Source organism: Bos indicus x Bos taurus, chromosome 20 (genome assembly GCF_003369695.1).
Source record: "Bos indicus x Bos taurus breed Angus x Brahman F1 hybrid chromosome 20, Bos_hybrid_MaternalHap_v2.0, whole genome shotgun sequence".
Taxonomy (NCBI): Eukaryota; Metazoa; Chordata; class Mammalia; order Artiodactyla; family Bovidae; genus Bos; species Bos indicus x Bos taurus.
The window spans coordinates 8,390,660-8,403,524 of record NC_040095.1 but is presented as its reverse complement, the minus strand read 5'-3'; the positions used below and the strand labels follow the sequence as shown (position 1 = coordinate 8,403,524).

Genomic DNA, 12,865 nt, shown 5'->3' with positions numbered 1-12,865 from the left:
AAGTTGTTAATTCTGGGTTACATGTTTCCAAGTTGCTAAGAGTATATTTTAAAAGTTCTCAGGACAGGAAAAAAATTTGTAGTATATACGTATAGTGACACCCAGTAACTAGACTTACTGTGATGATCATTGTGGTCACTGCACAATGTGTATAAATATCAAATCACCACATTGTACACCTGAAGCTAATATATCATTTATACTTCAGAATTGTTTTTAAAAAGATCTATTATAGCATCCCTTTCCTGTGGCTACAGTGAACACACAAATTTTTTTTTCAAACTAAGAAACATATCTCTTCTGCCTTGAATATAGTTAGAAAGGTATACTTTAAAAAGGAAGACTTATTTTGTAAAATCTGTTTCTAAATTAGCTTATAAATTCAATGTGACCCTGATCAAAAACTTGGTGAATTCTGGAGACCTGACAATCATTTTTAAGTTCTCAGAAGCATAAAGCCTGGAAAATTAAGAAATGTTTTAAAAAGTAACCTAAAGTACTGTTTAGTTTTAATGGGAAAACATTATAAGCCAACAGTATTTAAAATAGTTTGGAACTGGCAGAACAATAGATGGCCAGATGAATGGAAAAGATGAGAGTATCCAGAAATAGATCTAAGAATAAACAGAAAACTGCTTATATGACATAGTAGCATTTCAAGACAATGTGGAAATGATGAAGTTTTCAATAAGTGAAATTGGGGCAACAGACTAGAGATTTGAGGGGAAAATTTGGCTAAATCTCCAGCTCATACCTTAAACCAAAATAAAATCTGCATGTATCAAATGTTTAATAATAATAAATCAAGCCATGAAGTGAAATGAAGTGAAAGTTGCTCAGTCGTGCCTGACTCTTTGTGACCCCATGGACTATACAGTCAGTCCATGGAATTTTCCAGGAGTGGTTAGCTGTTCCCTTCTCCAGGGGATCATCCAAACCCAGGGATCAAACCCAGGTCTCCCACATTGCAGGCAGATTCTTGACCAGCTGAGCTACCAGGGAAGCCCAAATAAAAACATAAAAAACACTAAAAGCTTGGGTGAATATATGTATACCCATGGGTATATGTGCATGTGTACCGTGTGTTTATTACATGTTTTAATCTTCAAGTGTGGAAGACCTACGTATACTACAAACCCAGACGACATGCAGTAAGCGAGTAAGATACTTGAGACAGAAAGAAATGAATCTGTGTGTGTTTATATTTGTTTAAACAGAGTCAGTATTTAATCTGAGGGAAAAGTATTATGTAAAATAGATCAAAAGGTTTACTTCAAAGGATCCTTATAAATTACAAGTAAAAGATGAATAATTCAATAGATAACTTTTAGAAAGATGCTCCATGTCAGTAGTAATCAGAGCAATGACTGTTAAGACAACAATGAGATACCAGTTTTAGTTCTCATTAGATTGACCAAAATGAAAAAGATTGCTCTATTAGAAAAGGTGTGTGTGGGTGTGCATGCTCATTCATGTCTGACTCTGTGACCCTATGAACTGTAGCCCTCCAGGCTCCTCTATCCATGAAATTACCACTTGTTAATAGAAGTACAAATTAATAGAACCTCTTAGAAGGTAACTCTATTAGATTGTTGAATAGATGTAACCTTTAATTCAACAGTTCCAGAAATCAGTTCTTTGGAAATCACACAGATGGGGTTGGAAGGTACAAAGGATATTCACTTCAGCATTGTTTGGAAACCACTCGAGTACATGTCCACAGAGAAAGAGATTGATTAATTATTATGGCCATTTCAAAGAATGAGACAGATCTCGTTTGCATCCCTAGGAAGTCTGGAAGTGTATGTACCATGAGATTAACAGTGGGGAGTAAGTGCCAAGGGATAAGTTTCCTATTTTCATATTCTTATGTCTTGTTTGAATTTTTAATAGGGTAACTGTATTAAAAATGACTTATGTTTCTAGGAAATAGACTTAAAAGAATAAAAAAGTACTGCCACTTAAGTTGGCTTAAAGTTTATTCCAAGTATTTATTTTATCATTCATTCAGCAAGTATGTATTATTCAATGCTTGCTAATTGCTATGAATAGCATAGGGAGATAGTAAACATAATAAGTAAATAATGTATATTGTGCTATGGAGAAAGAAAAGTCTGTACAGGATGATCAGAGTAGGTCTCATTGAAAAGAAGTAAGTGATTGTGATTAAAATTTCATTTGGAGTTTGGAGTATTCCAACTCCAGGCTTGCGGAACTGCATGGTGACCCAGTTTTTCTGTTTTAAATCTAAATTCTTATGAAGAATCTTAGAATTTTCTGTTGAATGTTGACATTCTCAAATGTTACCTGCATAAATAAGAATCATGTGGTTAACACCCTGATTTCTGTACCTGTTGAATCAGATGTTCTGCATTTGGAAGGCAGCAATGGTTGGAGAAGGCAATGGCACCCCACTCCAGTACTCTTGCCTGGAACATCCCATGGACGGAGGAGCCTGGTAGGCTGCAGTCCATGGGGTCGCTGAGGGTCGGACACAACTGAGCAACTTCACTTTCACTTTTCACTTTCATGCATTGGAGAAGGAAATGGCAACCCACTGCAGCGTTCTTGCCTGGAGAATCCCAGGGACGGGGGAGCCTGGTGGGCTGCCATCTATGGGGTCGCACAGAGTTGGACACGACTGAAGCAACTTAGCAGCAGCAGCAGCAATGGTAACACTAATATCACCAATGCCTCCAGATTTTCTGCATTTGGAGCCAGAGAAATATGCATTGTCCACAAGCACCACAGAAATTTTGATGTAAACAGTCCCAGCTCTACACTTTGAGAGTCATGCTTATACCTTTGAGATGAGCCTGCTTCACTCTACCTAGCAACAGACAACTCCCTCATTATTGTTTTTGAATGGGTGATCTCTTGTGTTCATGTATATGTCAGTATGACTTGTTTACTTTGTAGGTCAAAGGCAGTTGTTTGTTTTTTTCTCTCTTTAAAGGTGTCATCAAATGGTATTCAGTCCACTCCTCTAAATCTTGCCACATATTGGAAATGTAGTGCTGGCACCACAGATCTTAGGGTGGATTATAAGTACAACCCGGAAGCTATGGTGGCGCCAAGCGTGCTCTCCAACATACAGGTGGTGGTACCAGTGGACGGCGGAGTCACACACATGCAGTCCCTTCCCCCTGCAATATGGTGAGTAAGTAGATTCTGAATTCCTACTACATTTCTGTCTGCAGTCCCCCAGTATAGGACCTCATTTCTGAAAGTTGTCTTGCAAGTTTGAAAATTTTTAGTGTATTTTCACATAGAAATCATGTTATAAAATGTATTGTAGATTTTACTAGTCAAGCTACAGTAGTTTCAACCCAGAATAAACAAACCAAGTTTGCTGTCCCCACCCAGACTTGAGTGATTCAGTACAACTTTACCCTCAAAGTACATTACTTCTCTAAACTTTTTTCATTTAAAAAAGATAATTATTTTACAGAGTTAAATATAGTATCTAGCATATCTATAGGAAAACCTACCTGGTTAGTGTTAAGTATTAGTCCCATCTCTTAACTGCCTCTCTTGCTTCCTCCATTAATGTTAGTATATACTCTGACGATTCTTTGTTTATATCTGCTTCACCATTTAATAATAAAACTATTTTCCTTGAGTAATGAAGGTACTCGATCACCTATACATTGTTTTCCTTTCTCTTATCAACAGAAATAGAATTATATAATTTGGTAAATATCTACTTATTAAGAAAAAGAATAGTATTTTGTTTATATTATTCATAAACACATTTTCACCAGTGATACTATTCTAAAGTAAATTTAGCACTAGTTCTAGTGAAATATTTAAAATGTATTTACTGAAGTGCTCATCCATGTACAAGGAAGGCATCATACTAGACACATTAGCTGAAGATATTTGTTCTTACAGGAATGCAGAACAGATGAAAGCCTTTTGGAAACTGTCTGGTATTTCGGAAAAATCAGAAAATGGAGGTAAGTGTGTGCATGGTTTGTTTATAATATAATGGCACTGAAAATGGATCTTTTAGGCATGTTTATGGAAAATTTTCTCCTGGAATTTCATGCCTTCAGTTCTAGAACTGACCACTAGGTGGAAGTTAATACCTTAAAGAATGGACCAATTGAGATTCAGAACACATTTTTTTCTTCTAGATTGAAAGTGCTTTCTCTGTGAGAAAATGTTTTGCTATAACTTTATAAATATTATGTAAATATTCCTTATGTTCATGTGCTAACTAATGTTAGCACATGAGAAGATACCTATTAATTTATAGACGTCTGGGAAACGTGATAATTGAAACTGATAACTAATTAAAGTAATTAACATGCTGTTTAGTTCATTCTGTTAATGGGGTCTGCCTGGCCTCCCGGAAATAGTACAGAAGCTCTCAGGCTTTAAAAACTCCCCTTGCCTATCTTGCCTACTCTTTCTCAAGAGAACCTTTCCTTGGTCATATACCCTTATTAAAACTGTTAACAGCCTTTAATTCTGTGATCATTATTTCAAGAAGAAGCAAGGTAATCGCCTCCGCCCACCACATCTGCATGTGTGCTCACAGTGCAGAGAAATCTCTACTAGTCAGTTGGTCACTCCTAGTGTATCCTCTCACTCAGTTTAGAATATAATTCCCAGGACAGTCTTTAACATTTTAATGGCAGTTTCTCTTAATCAAAGGAGACTTCTCCTATCTCTTTTGAATGCCTAATTAATCTCCAATAACTTTTCCTATTAGGTAGGTTTTTTGGCTTTTCAAGTTTTACTCACTTTTTTCCTTTTGAACATTTTAAGCATCATGTGATTACAATATATCATCAGTAGTTTTTCTTAAAGGTATTTCTGCATAAAAGACCAGGTACATACTTGTATTGTTCACCTCCTGTGCTGAACTAGGTTTTTACGACTAGAGAACCACACTCCTAACCCAGCTAATCTCTGGTTCCTTTGTTTGTATTTGGTACTTAAAGGTTGCCTGTGCTCAAGTGGCAAATGTACTGATTTTTACTCTAGCTGTATGACTAGGAGATAAAACTGAAAGTCCTAGTTGAAACTGGAAGTACAACCAGTTAGCAAGGAAGAAAGGGTTTTTATATTTTAATATTTTCCCCATATTTAATGAAACAGTGTTATTGTAGGTATTTGCCAAGAAGGGAATTTGTTCTCTGAAAAACAGGATACAAATTTTCTAACTGGGTGTTGTAATTATAGTTTCCCTCTGCTGTTCAGGTATCAGAGTGACTATGTGAGGACTGTGTGAGAACCACATCTTACAAGTGTGGTTCTGATTTGGTTAGTCAACCTTTAAAAAGATATCTCCAAACTAGAATACGATAAAGTAGAAGTCTGTTTCTGTTTTGGCTTTATGCTCCGGAGAGGAGCAGGAAATATTCTAAAGTTTAAGGGTTGCCCTGTTGGCTGCTCTTGGCCTGTGGTCGCACTTTCACAGAATTGAGTTGCATATCACAAACTAAAAGCTTAGGGAGCACTTGGACACGGGCTAAGAGTTAGACAGCAACTCATTTTCCCAACTGATCTGTGTGCCACCAGGTACAGTAGTATAGGATGGGTCTTTGTTATATTTTCTTTCAAGTTTCTCTCTGTGGTGTACAGTTTCTGCACGGGGAATCACAGAATGTCACTGTTTCTACCCAGCAATTCTGTCTGCTTTTCTCAAACCGGAAACCTGGGAACCCTCCCTCTTAGGCTTCTCCTCCTATTTACCCTTTGACTTCAACTCCTGAATGTTTTCCAAATTCATTCTCCTCTTTCCTTTCCCCCAGTGTAGTTCAAACACACTTTTCCTGTCACCTAGAGTCCTAGACCATTTTATTGACTTTCAGGTGGTGTCCCTGCCTTGCATCTTGTACCTTGTTGCCCTTCTAAGATTCTTACCTGAAATGTTTTGTCTTCCTTGTCTTTGGTGGCTCCCTACGTTTATTTCTTATTGTGGTCTGTAAAGATACTTAGAGCTTTCCTCAGCTACCAGTCTATCGTCTTCTGCCACTTTGCTCCACTTACATCTGTTCTCCTGATCTTCTGGTATAGATGTAGTTACCTTAAATGCATCGTGCTGTCAGCTCTCCCGTCTCTGCACCTGTAGTTACCTTTTCCTGAAACAGACCCCATCATCCCCACAACATTTTATGTGCTTTGTATCCATAGCTTTTGATAGTTTCTTTTGTATAGTACATTTGTAATACTATAAATTTATAATATTCATAATTATATACTATTTCTGCCAGACTATTAGACTGAGGAATGTGGAATACATGGTTACATTGAAAAGAAAGCCCCTCAGACATATTTGGCATGATTTTAAAAAGAAAGATGAATACAGAGGTAATACTGATACAGCTCTTCCCAATCTTAGCTATCTTAGCTTCTTTACCTCTCCTGCCCCATGGTACTCAGCAGTCATTTCCCTTTGGCTTTAATGCCCATTCATTGTTTCCAGGGCTTCCTTCCTTCCTGTCCTCAGTCTTACTTGTCTTTTGACTCACTTCAACACACACAGAGTGTAGGAATATCAATAGTAAATCCCTCTGAAGACTGTTATTAAGTCAAGGAGAAGCATGGATTAAGATTACTTAATGAAAATTCAGATTCACTGACTAAAATCTGATTTGAAAACAGGACAGTGATTCACTTATACGTTTAAAGAATTTGGAATAGGATTGACTTTTTTTTAGCTTTTACTTGCTCACTTGCCTTTTTTGGTGTGAAATAGTATCCTGTATAAATTCTTTCTTTTCTTCCTTATAGGTTCTGGGTCCCTCAGAGCAAAATTTGATCTTTCAGAAGGACCCAGTAAACCCACAACACTTGCAGTGCAATTCCTCAGCGAGGGAAGTACCCTCTCAGGAGTAGATACTGAACTTGTAGGCACTGGCTACAGGCTTTCCTTAGTAAAGAAGCGGTTTGCCACTGGTAAGTTGGGAGATTTCAAGCTTTTTCATGTACATGGGAAACATTTATATTCTAATAGTTACTAAATGACTCTCAAGTAGTTTATAGTCTGAAGGCATGTAAATGTTTCCTTTGACCTTTGGTACAAAGTGCCAGATAGAGACACGCCTGGGAGAGAGAGTACTCATGGTCAGTATAGCTGAACACCTGTGATCTGATTCTAATGTACTGTAAACAGCAGATGGGAACTGGGGTTTGTGTCTGTAACCACAGTGGAAATGTCCTCCTTTGAGTTCATTTGAAATTATAATGGCAAAGGTCTACTTGGTGTTTTCCAGGACGATACCTGGCGGATTGTTGATGGACCTGGGAAAGTGGTTGGCTCAAGGGAGTAGTACAAACCTGCCGTTCTGCATTATTTTTCTTTCCAAACACTATTCTGACTTGTATTATATCTTTAAGAGCTAACTACAAACATTAAATTGCACTTTTGAAGTGAGTCACCGAAGAAAATAGCACTGAAATGATTTTCAACGCTGTAAATGATCAACTGCAATATTCAGGAAGCACATTTATTCAGATTCTCAGTAAAATGAAGTTTTTATAGGCTGGAAATTTTATCTTCAGTGTCTATGTTGAAAAAGGGGCTTTTAGTGTAATATGAGGCCTGAAATTTCAGGAGAGGAAGCACAAGATAATTTAGCTTTCTATAAGTTTTTAGAGTCAGAGGTAGCTTTTAAAAACGTTTAAGTTTGATATTAAATGGATACAAACAGAACGTGAATTCTAAGTTTGGGATAATGTTGATAACACTCAATCAAATTGAGTTATGTGCCATAAAGTAATCAGACCAGAGTCCAAGGTGTATGCAAAATTTATAATTTGATTCTCATATAAACATATTAATAAAGTGTAAATGGTGTTTTATATGATTTTTTTTAATCCTCAAGTGCAATGTGTTTTAAAATAAGCTTGCAAAAGACAGCAGAGAAATTTGCTTCTGCAGTTAACTTTATAGAAGTTGTGATTGTTTTGATGAATTAATGCTGTTAGATTTAATTTATTTTTATATGGATTGCATAACGTGTGCCTTTAAAACAATAACAAAACCCAGAAATGTGCCTATCCAGTTTGTGTTCATTAATGTGCCTCACTTTTTTCCTCACGGTCCAGATTTTGTATTCAGAATCTTAGTCAAGAATTTTTACAAGATAATTGCGATTTTTTATAAAAATCTTTGGTTGCAATTGCAGTGGGAATTCAGAATAACTAGAGGACAATTTATACTTAAGAACCCTGGCTCCCTTCTTTAGTGTTACACTGTAGCCACTAGAGAAATATAACTAACAGCCTATGTTTACAGGGGAAAAGATTACCTTCAAATGTTCCATCTTAACCTTATCAAAAAATTCTGCAACACCTTAATGGTAAATTGGTAACAGGCATTTTCACTCTCAACTTAACATTTCCCCTCACTCTTATTATTGGAAATTTATATATTTATTTACTGAATGTGATGTGAGCATGAGTTTGTAGTAGTTTGTGAGGAACACACTTTAGAAAAGATCAGTTTTGGCATTTTCAACACTTGGAAAAATTGGCAGTTTTTATGTTCTTTTTCTTATCACCACCTGCTAAAAATGAGGAAACTATTTGAAACGATGGATTGGGTTAAGCGTTTCTTAAAATAAGCTACTAATATTAAATAGTAAAAAACCTAACTTTATAACAAATCCTGATTAATTGAAGGAAGTAAATATTTTGGACACAGTTTCATAATTTACAAATGGGAATTTTATTTATAAGGATAAGTACCAGTGTCCTGCATTTTGCATAGAAGTAATAAATTGTGTTATATATAGTAAATTTATATAAAATCACTAATTGTTCTCTTAAGCTCTACAGAAAGTAAAATCCCTCCCTCTATACATTTATGTAACATCTTGCTATATTAAATACAGCAGAAAATCTACTCATTAGCAATATATATATATAACACAATATGTGCTTTTTAAATATATTCAGTGTTAGCCCCATTCTAAATTTAGATTTGACTAAAGCAGTACATAAGATAATTTGCTAAAATTTTCATCTTGACTAGATAGTGGACAGAATTAGAATTTCTAACATATTGTACCCTTTTAAATGCCAATTACAGTCCCTTACTGGAATCTTAACTGTAATTGCTTTGCAAACTGCTTTTATTGGGAAGTTAATATTTTATTATTGGATAGACACCATTATACTCACCATGTTTGTTTTTAATCAAGTATTACCTTAAAATGTACAAACTAGTGAAATGGTTATACTTCTGCACTTTCTTAATTACCAGTCCTCATACCAAGTATTGGTACATAAATTTGTATCGGGTGCAGGTTACAATTTTGAAGCCATATGAGTTTATATTGATTTTTTCATTTAAAAATCCACTAATGGTGTAAAAAAAGACCAATAGATTTTCAATGGGAAATGTATTTTAGCAAGCTGGTTCTTGCTTATGTATAGTGATAAACTTTGTAGCTGCCTCTTTAACCAAGAATTTGTAAACACAGAACTCTTAACAAATGTGAGTTTTTAAGATTTGTTATTTACTACTTTGAGTTGTAATTAGAACAATGCAAATCTTACAATATTTTGTAAATATTTTTGATTTTTCATAAAAATGTAAATTTTACATAAAAGTTGTACCCTTAATAAACATGTAATATATAATTTATCAGTTGGTTTGTGTGTTGTACTTTTGTTGATGGTAATAATAGCTATGTCATAGACATTATGACAAGGCAGGCTTGGTAAGTAATGAATAATTGGTTTTGAACTTTGTATCACCATTTAGACAGCCATTTACTAAGTTTTAATTGGTTATATAGGAAAACTTCAGTTAGCATATAACCCAAAAATGTAGAAATTGTTTAACAAGGGATTATTTTGGTTTCTAAATATACTTAACTTGATGTTAAGCTTTAGCAAATACTCTCCCCCTGACCAGTTTTTTAGGAACACAGTGTTGCCGTTTCAAAATTATACTCTTCCAAGGAACATCAAGGCTTTCAGAAACCAGTGGATTTAGAAAGGAGTTAAAAAAAAATTTGAAAAAGATTTCCTCATAAATATTAAAAATTTTGCTGACTCTATGTCATAAAAAGGACAGGTTGTGTTGGGTTGGGGACCCTGTGTAACGAACAGGTAGCACTCTTACATTCATGTCATACACTTCACTTACCTTATTTCTTCATTAGTCTCTTTTTTCCCCTTCCCCTGCTCCCACCTGTTATAGTGAATGATGCTAGCTACTATAATAAGTAAGGTCTCAACCTTAAACGCTGTAAAATAGTATTGCTCACATCACAGTTCTAAGGACGTTGGAGGAAGAGCTCTGCTCCTCACAGTAATTCAGGGCAGGCTCCCTCTGTTTTTGTGACTCTGCTCAAAGTCTTCTCCATTTGGCCAGTGGATGGGGAAAGAGAGAAAATGGGTATTTATGGGCCAGGCCCAGAATTGGCATTATTTCTGTTCACATTCCTTTAGCAACAACTTGATCTGTGCTCCCAACTAACTACAAGGAAAGATGAGAAATATATAGTGTGGCTGTGTGCCTAGGAGGAAAAGAAAACATGTTTTGATAACCCAGTAATCCTCTGGCATGTATCCTAGCCTTTCTCTATTTGGTTAACTTACTTTATTCCTTTCTCCTAAATGTGTATTTAATGGTGTCTATGGCTTTCACTTCAAAGGGTCTATTCCATCATCTCTTGCTATATATACATATTTTACCCCTATTTTAAATTATATCTGATTATTTCTGTATTTCTTCTAATTATATATGATATTTATGATTATCTATAACTCAGAAACCAGTGCTTTAGTATGCAGCGTTTCATTGTCAGTAATTTTTTAACTGCAAGTAACACAAAATAAAACTAAAAATGTTGTAAACAAAGTGTTTTTCACATCACAAAGTCTGTGAGTTTGTTTGTTGCTGTTGTTGGACAGAACAAGTGATTCTCTTGGCATTTTTTTATGGTTGCGATATGGCTGCCACAGCTTCAGATTATATGTTCTCATCCAAAGCTAGGAGAGGGGCAGTTTCAGGTATGTCTGTCCTTTTTGTCAGGAGAGTTAAAGCTTTTCCAGCACATTTCTGCTTATTTCCTGCTGGCCAGAATTGTGTAAGGGGCAGAATTGTTTAAAGTAGCCTTTTTTTTTTTTAAATGATAAAGGAGAAGGTGCTGGGAATGGCTTGAAAATGAGCTGGCCAGCAGATCAACCACAGAATTTCTGACTGGTGGCACTAGTAGTAAAGAACCTGCCTGCCAATGCAGGAGACAGACACACGTTCAGTCCCTGGGTCGGGAAGACCCCCTGGAGGAGGACACGGCAACCCACTCCAGAATTCTTACCTGGAGAATCCCATGGACAGAGGAGCCTGGAGGGCTACAGTCCATAGGGTCGAAGAGTTGGACATGACTGAAGCGACTTAGCACACCAGTGCACGTGAGCATCTTTTTTTACAGCATATTTCCAATTCAATCTCTGTGCTTAGCCCAATCAACTTATTTGACAATTTTAAATTTTAACTCTGCAAGGAGCAGGGTGAACTTGAAAGTGCTCTATGTTTTATCTTCAGAAGAGTGAATCAGTATAATTTCCCTAAAGAGCAGTTTTCTAAAATCTTTAAAAACATTATTTATCATTTAAACTAGTAATTCATCACTGTTGGAAATTTGTCCTAAGAAAATGAAACAAGTAAGCAAAGATAAGTTTATAATATGAAAAGCTTGGAAGGATTGGTTAAGTGAGTTGATACCTCCCATTTAGTGAAATACTGTATAGCTAGCTAGCTAGCTAAGTCACTTCAGTTGTGTCCAACTCTGTGCGACCCCATAGACGGCAGCCCACCAGGCTCCCCCGGCCCTGGGATTCTCCAGGCAAGAACACTGGAGTGGGTTGCCATTTCCTTCTCCAATGCGTGAAAGTGAAGTCGCTCAGTCGTGTCTGAGTCCTAGCGACCCCATGGACTGCAGCCTACCAGGCTCTTCCGTCCATGGGATTGTCCAGGCAAGAGTACTGGAGTGGGTTGCCATTGCCTTCTCCCGAAATACTATATAGGTATTTAAAATAATCATGATCAAGGTTCTACTGAATAGCACAGTGAATACCTATAATAAACCATAATGGAAAAAAATATGAAAAAGAGTATGTGTATATATGTATAACTGAATCTCTCTGCAATACACTAGAAACACATTGTAAATCAACTTCAGTAAATTAAAACAATCATGAAGGTCTATAGTCATTAATAATGAAAAGGTCAGTTTTTATTCCAATCCCAAAGAAGGGCGATGCCAAAGAGTGTTCAAACTACCACACAATTACACTCATTTCACGACAGCAAGGTAATGCTCAAAATCCAAAGACGTTCTCCCACTGTTGTGAAGGTTCTGAACCCCACTTCAGGCTTCCCAGCCTGAGGATCCGACAAAGAGACTAGGAATCCCCAGGGAATCTGACCTTCAAGGCCAGCGGGACTTGATTATAAGAATTCCACAGGACTGGAGAAAACAGAGACTCCAGTCTTGGAGACCACAAAGAAAACCTTGCCCACACCAAGAGTCAGAGGAAAGGAGCAGTGACCCCATAGGAGACTGAACCGAAACTACATGCTAGTGTTGGAGGGTCTCCTTGGTTGGGGCTCATCACAGGGATGGGAACACTGGCAGCAGCAATCTGGGAAGGTCCCCCTTGGCATAAACCCTCTTGGAGGTCGCCATTAACCTGACCATAGAGCCCAACATAGAACCCGTAGACCTGAGGGCTGGGTCACCTCAGGCCAAGAAACTACCAGGGAGGGAGTGCAGCCCCACCCATCAGCAGATAACTGAACTGAAGCTTTACTGAGCAAGGTTCTGCCCAACAGAGCAAGACCCAGTTTCCCCATCACCAGTCCCTCCCATCAGGAAGCTTACAAAAGCCT

At 36.9% G+C, this 12,865-nt stretch overlaps 1 protein-coding gene across 1 annotated transcript in view; it reads left to right on the top strand.

Moving 5' to 3' along the window:
- Positions 1-9,607, top strand: part of FCHO2 (FCH domain only 2) — a 126,046-nt gene extending 116,439 nt beyond the window's left edge. Inside the window, exons 23-26 of the mRNA XM_027520554.1 lie at positions 2,957-3,156; positions 3,895-3,959; positions 6,748-6,912; positions 7,230-9,607. Coding sequence (XP_027376355.1) covers positions 2,957-3,156; positions 3,895-3,959; positions 6,748-6,912; positions 7,230-7,252 — 453 coding nt within the window. The 3' untranslated portion in view covers positions 7,253-9,607. The remainder of the gene's footprint in view (positions 1-2,956; positions 3,157-3,894; positions 3,960-6,747; positions 6,913-7,229) is intronic.
- Positions 9,608-12,865: the final 3,258 nt, after the last annotated feature.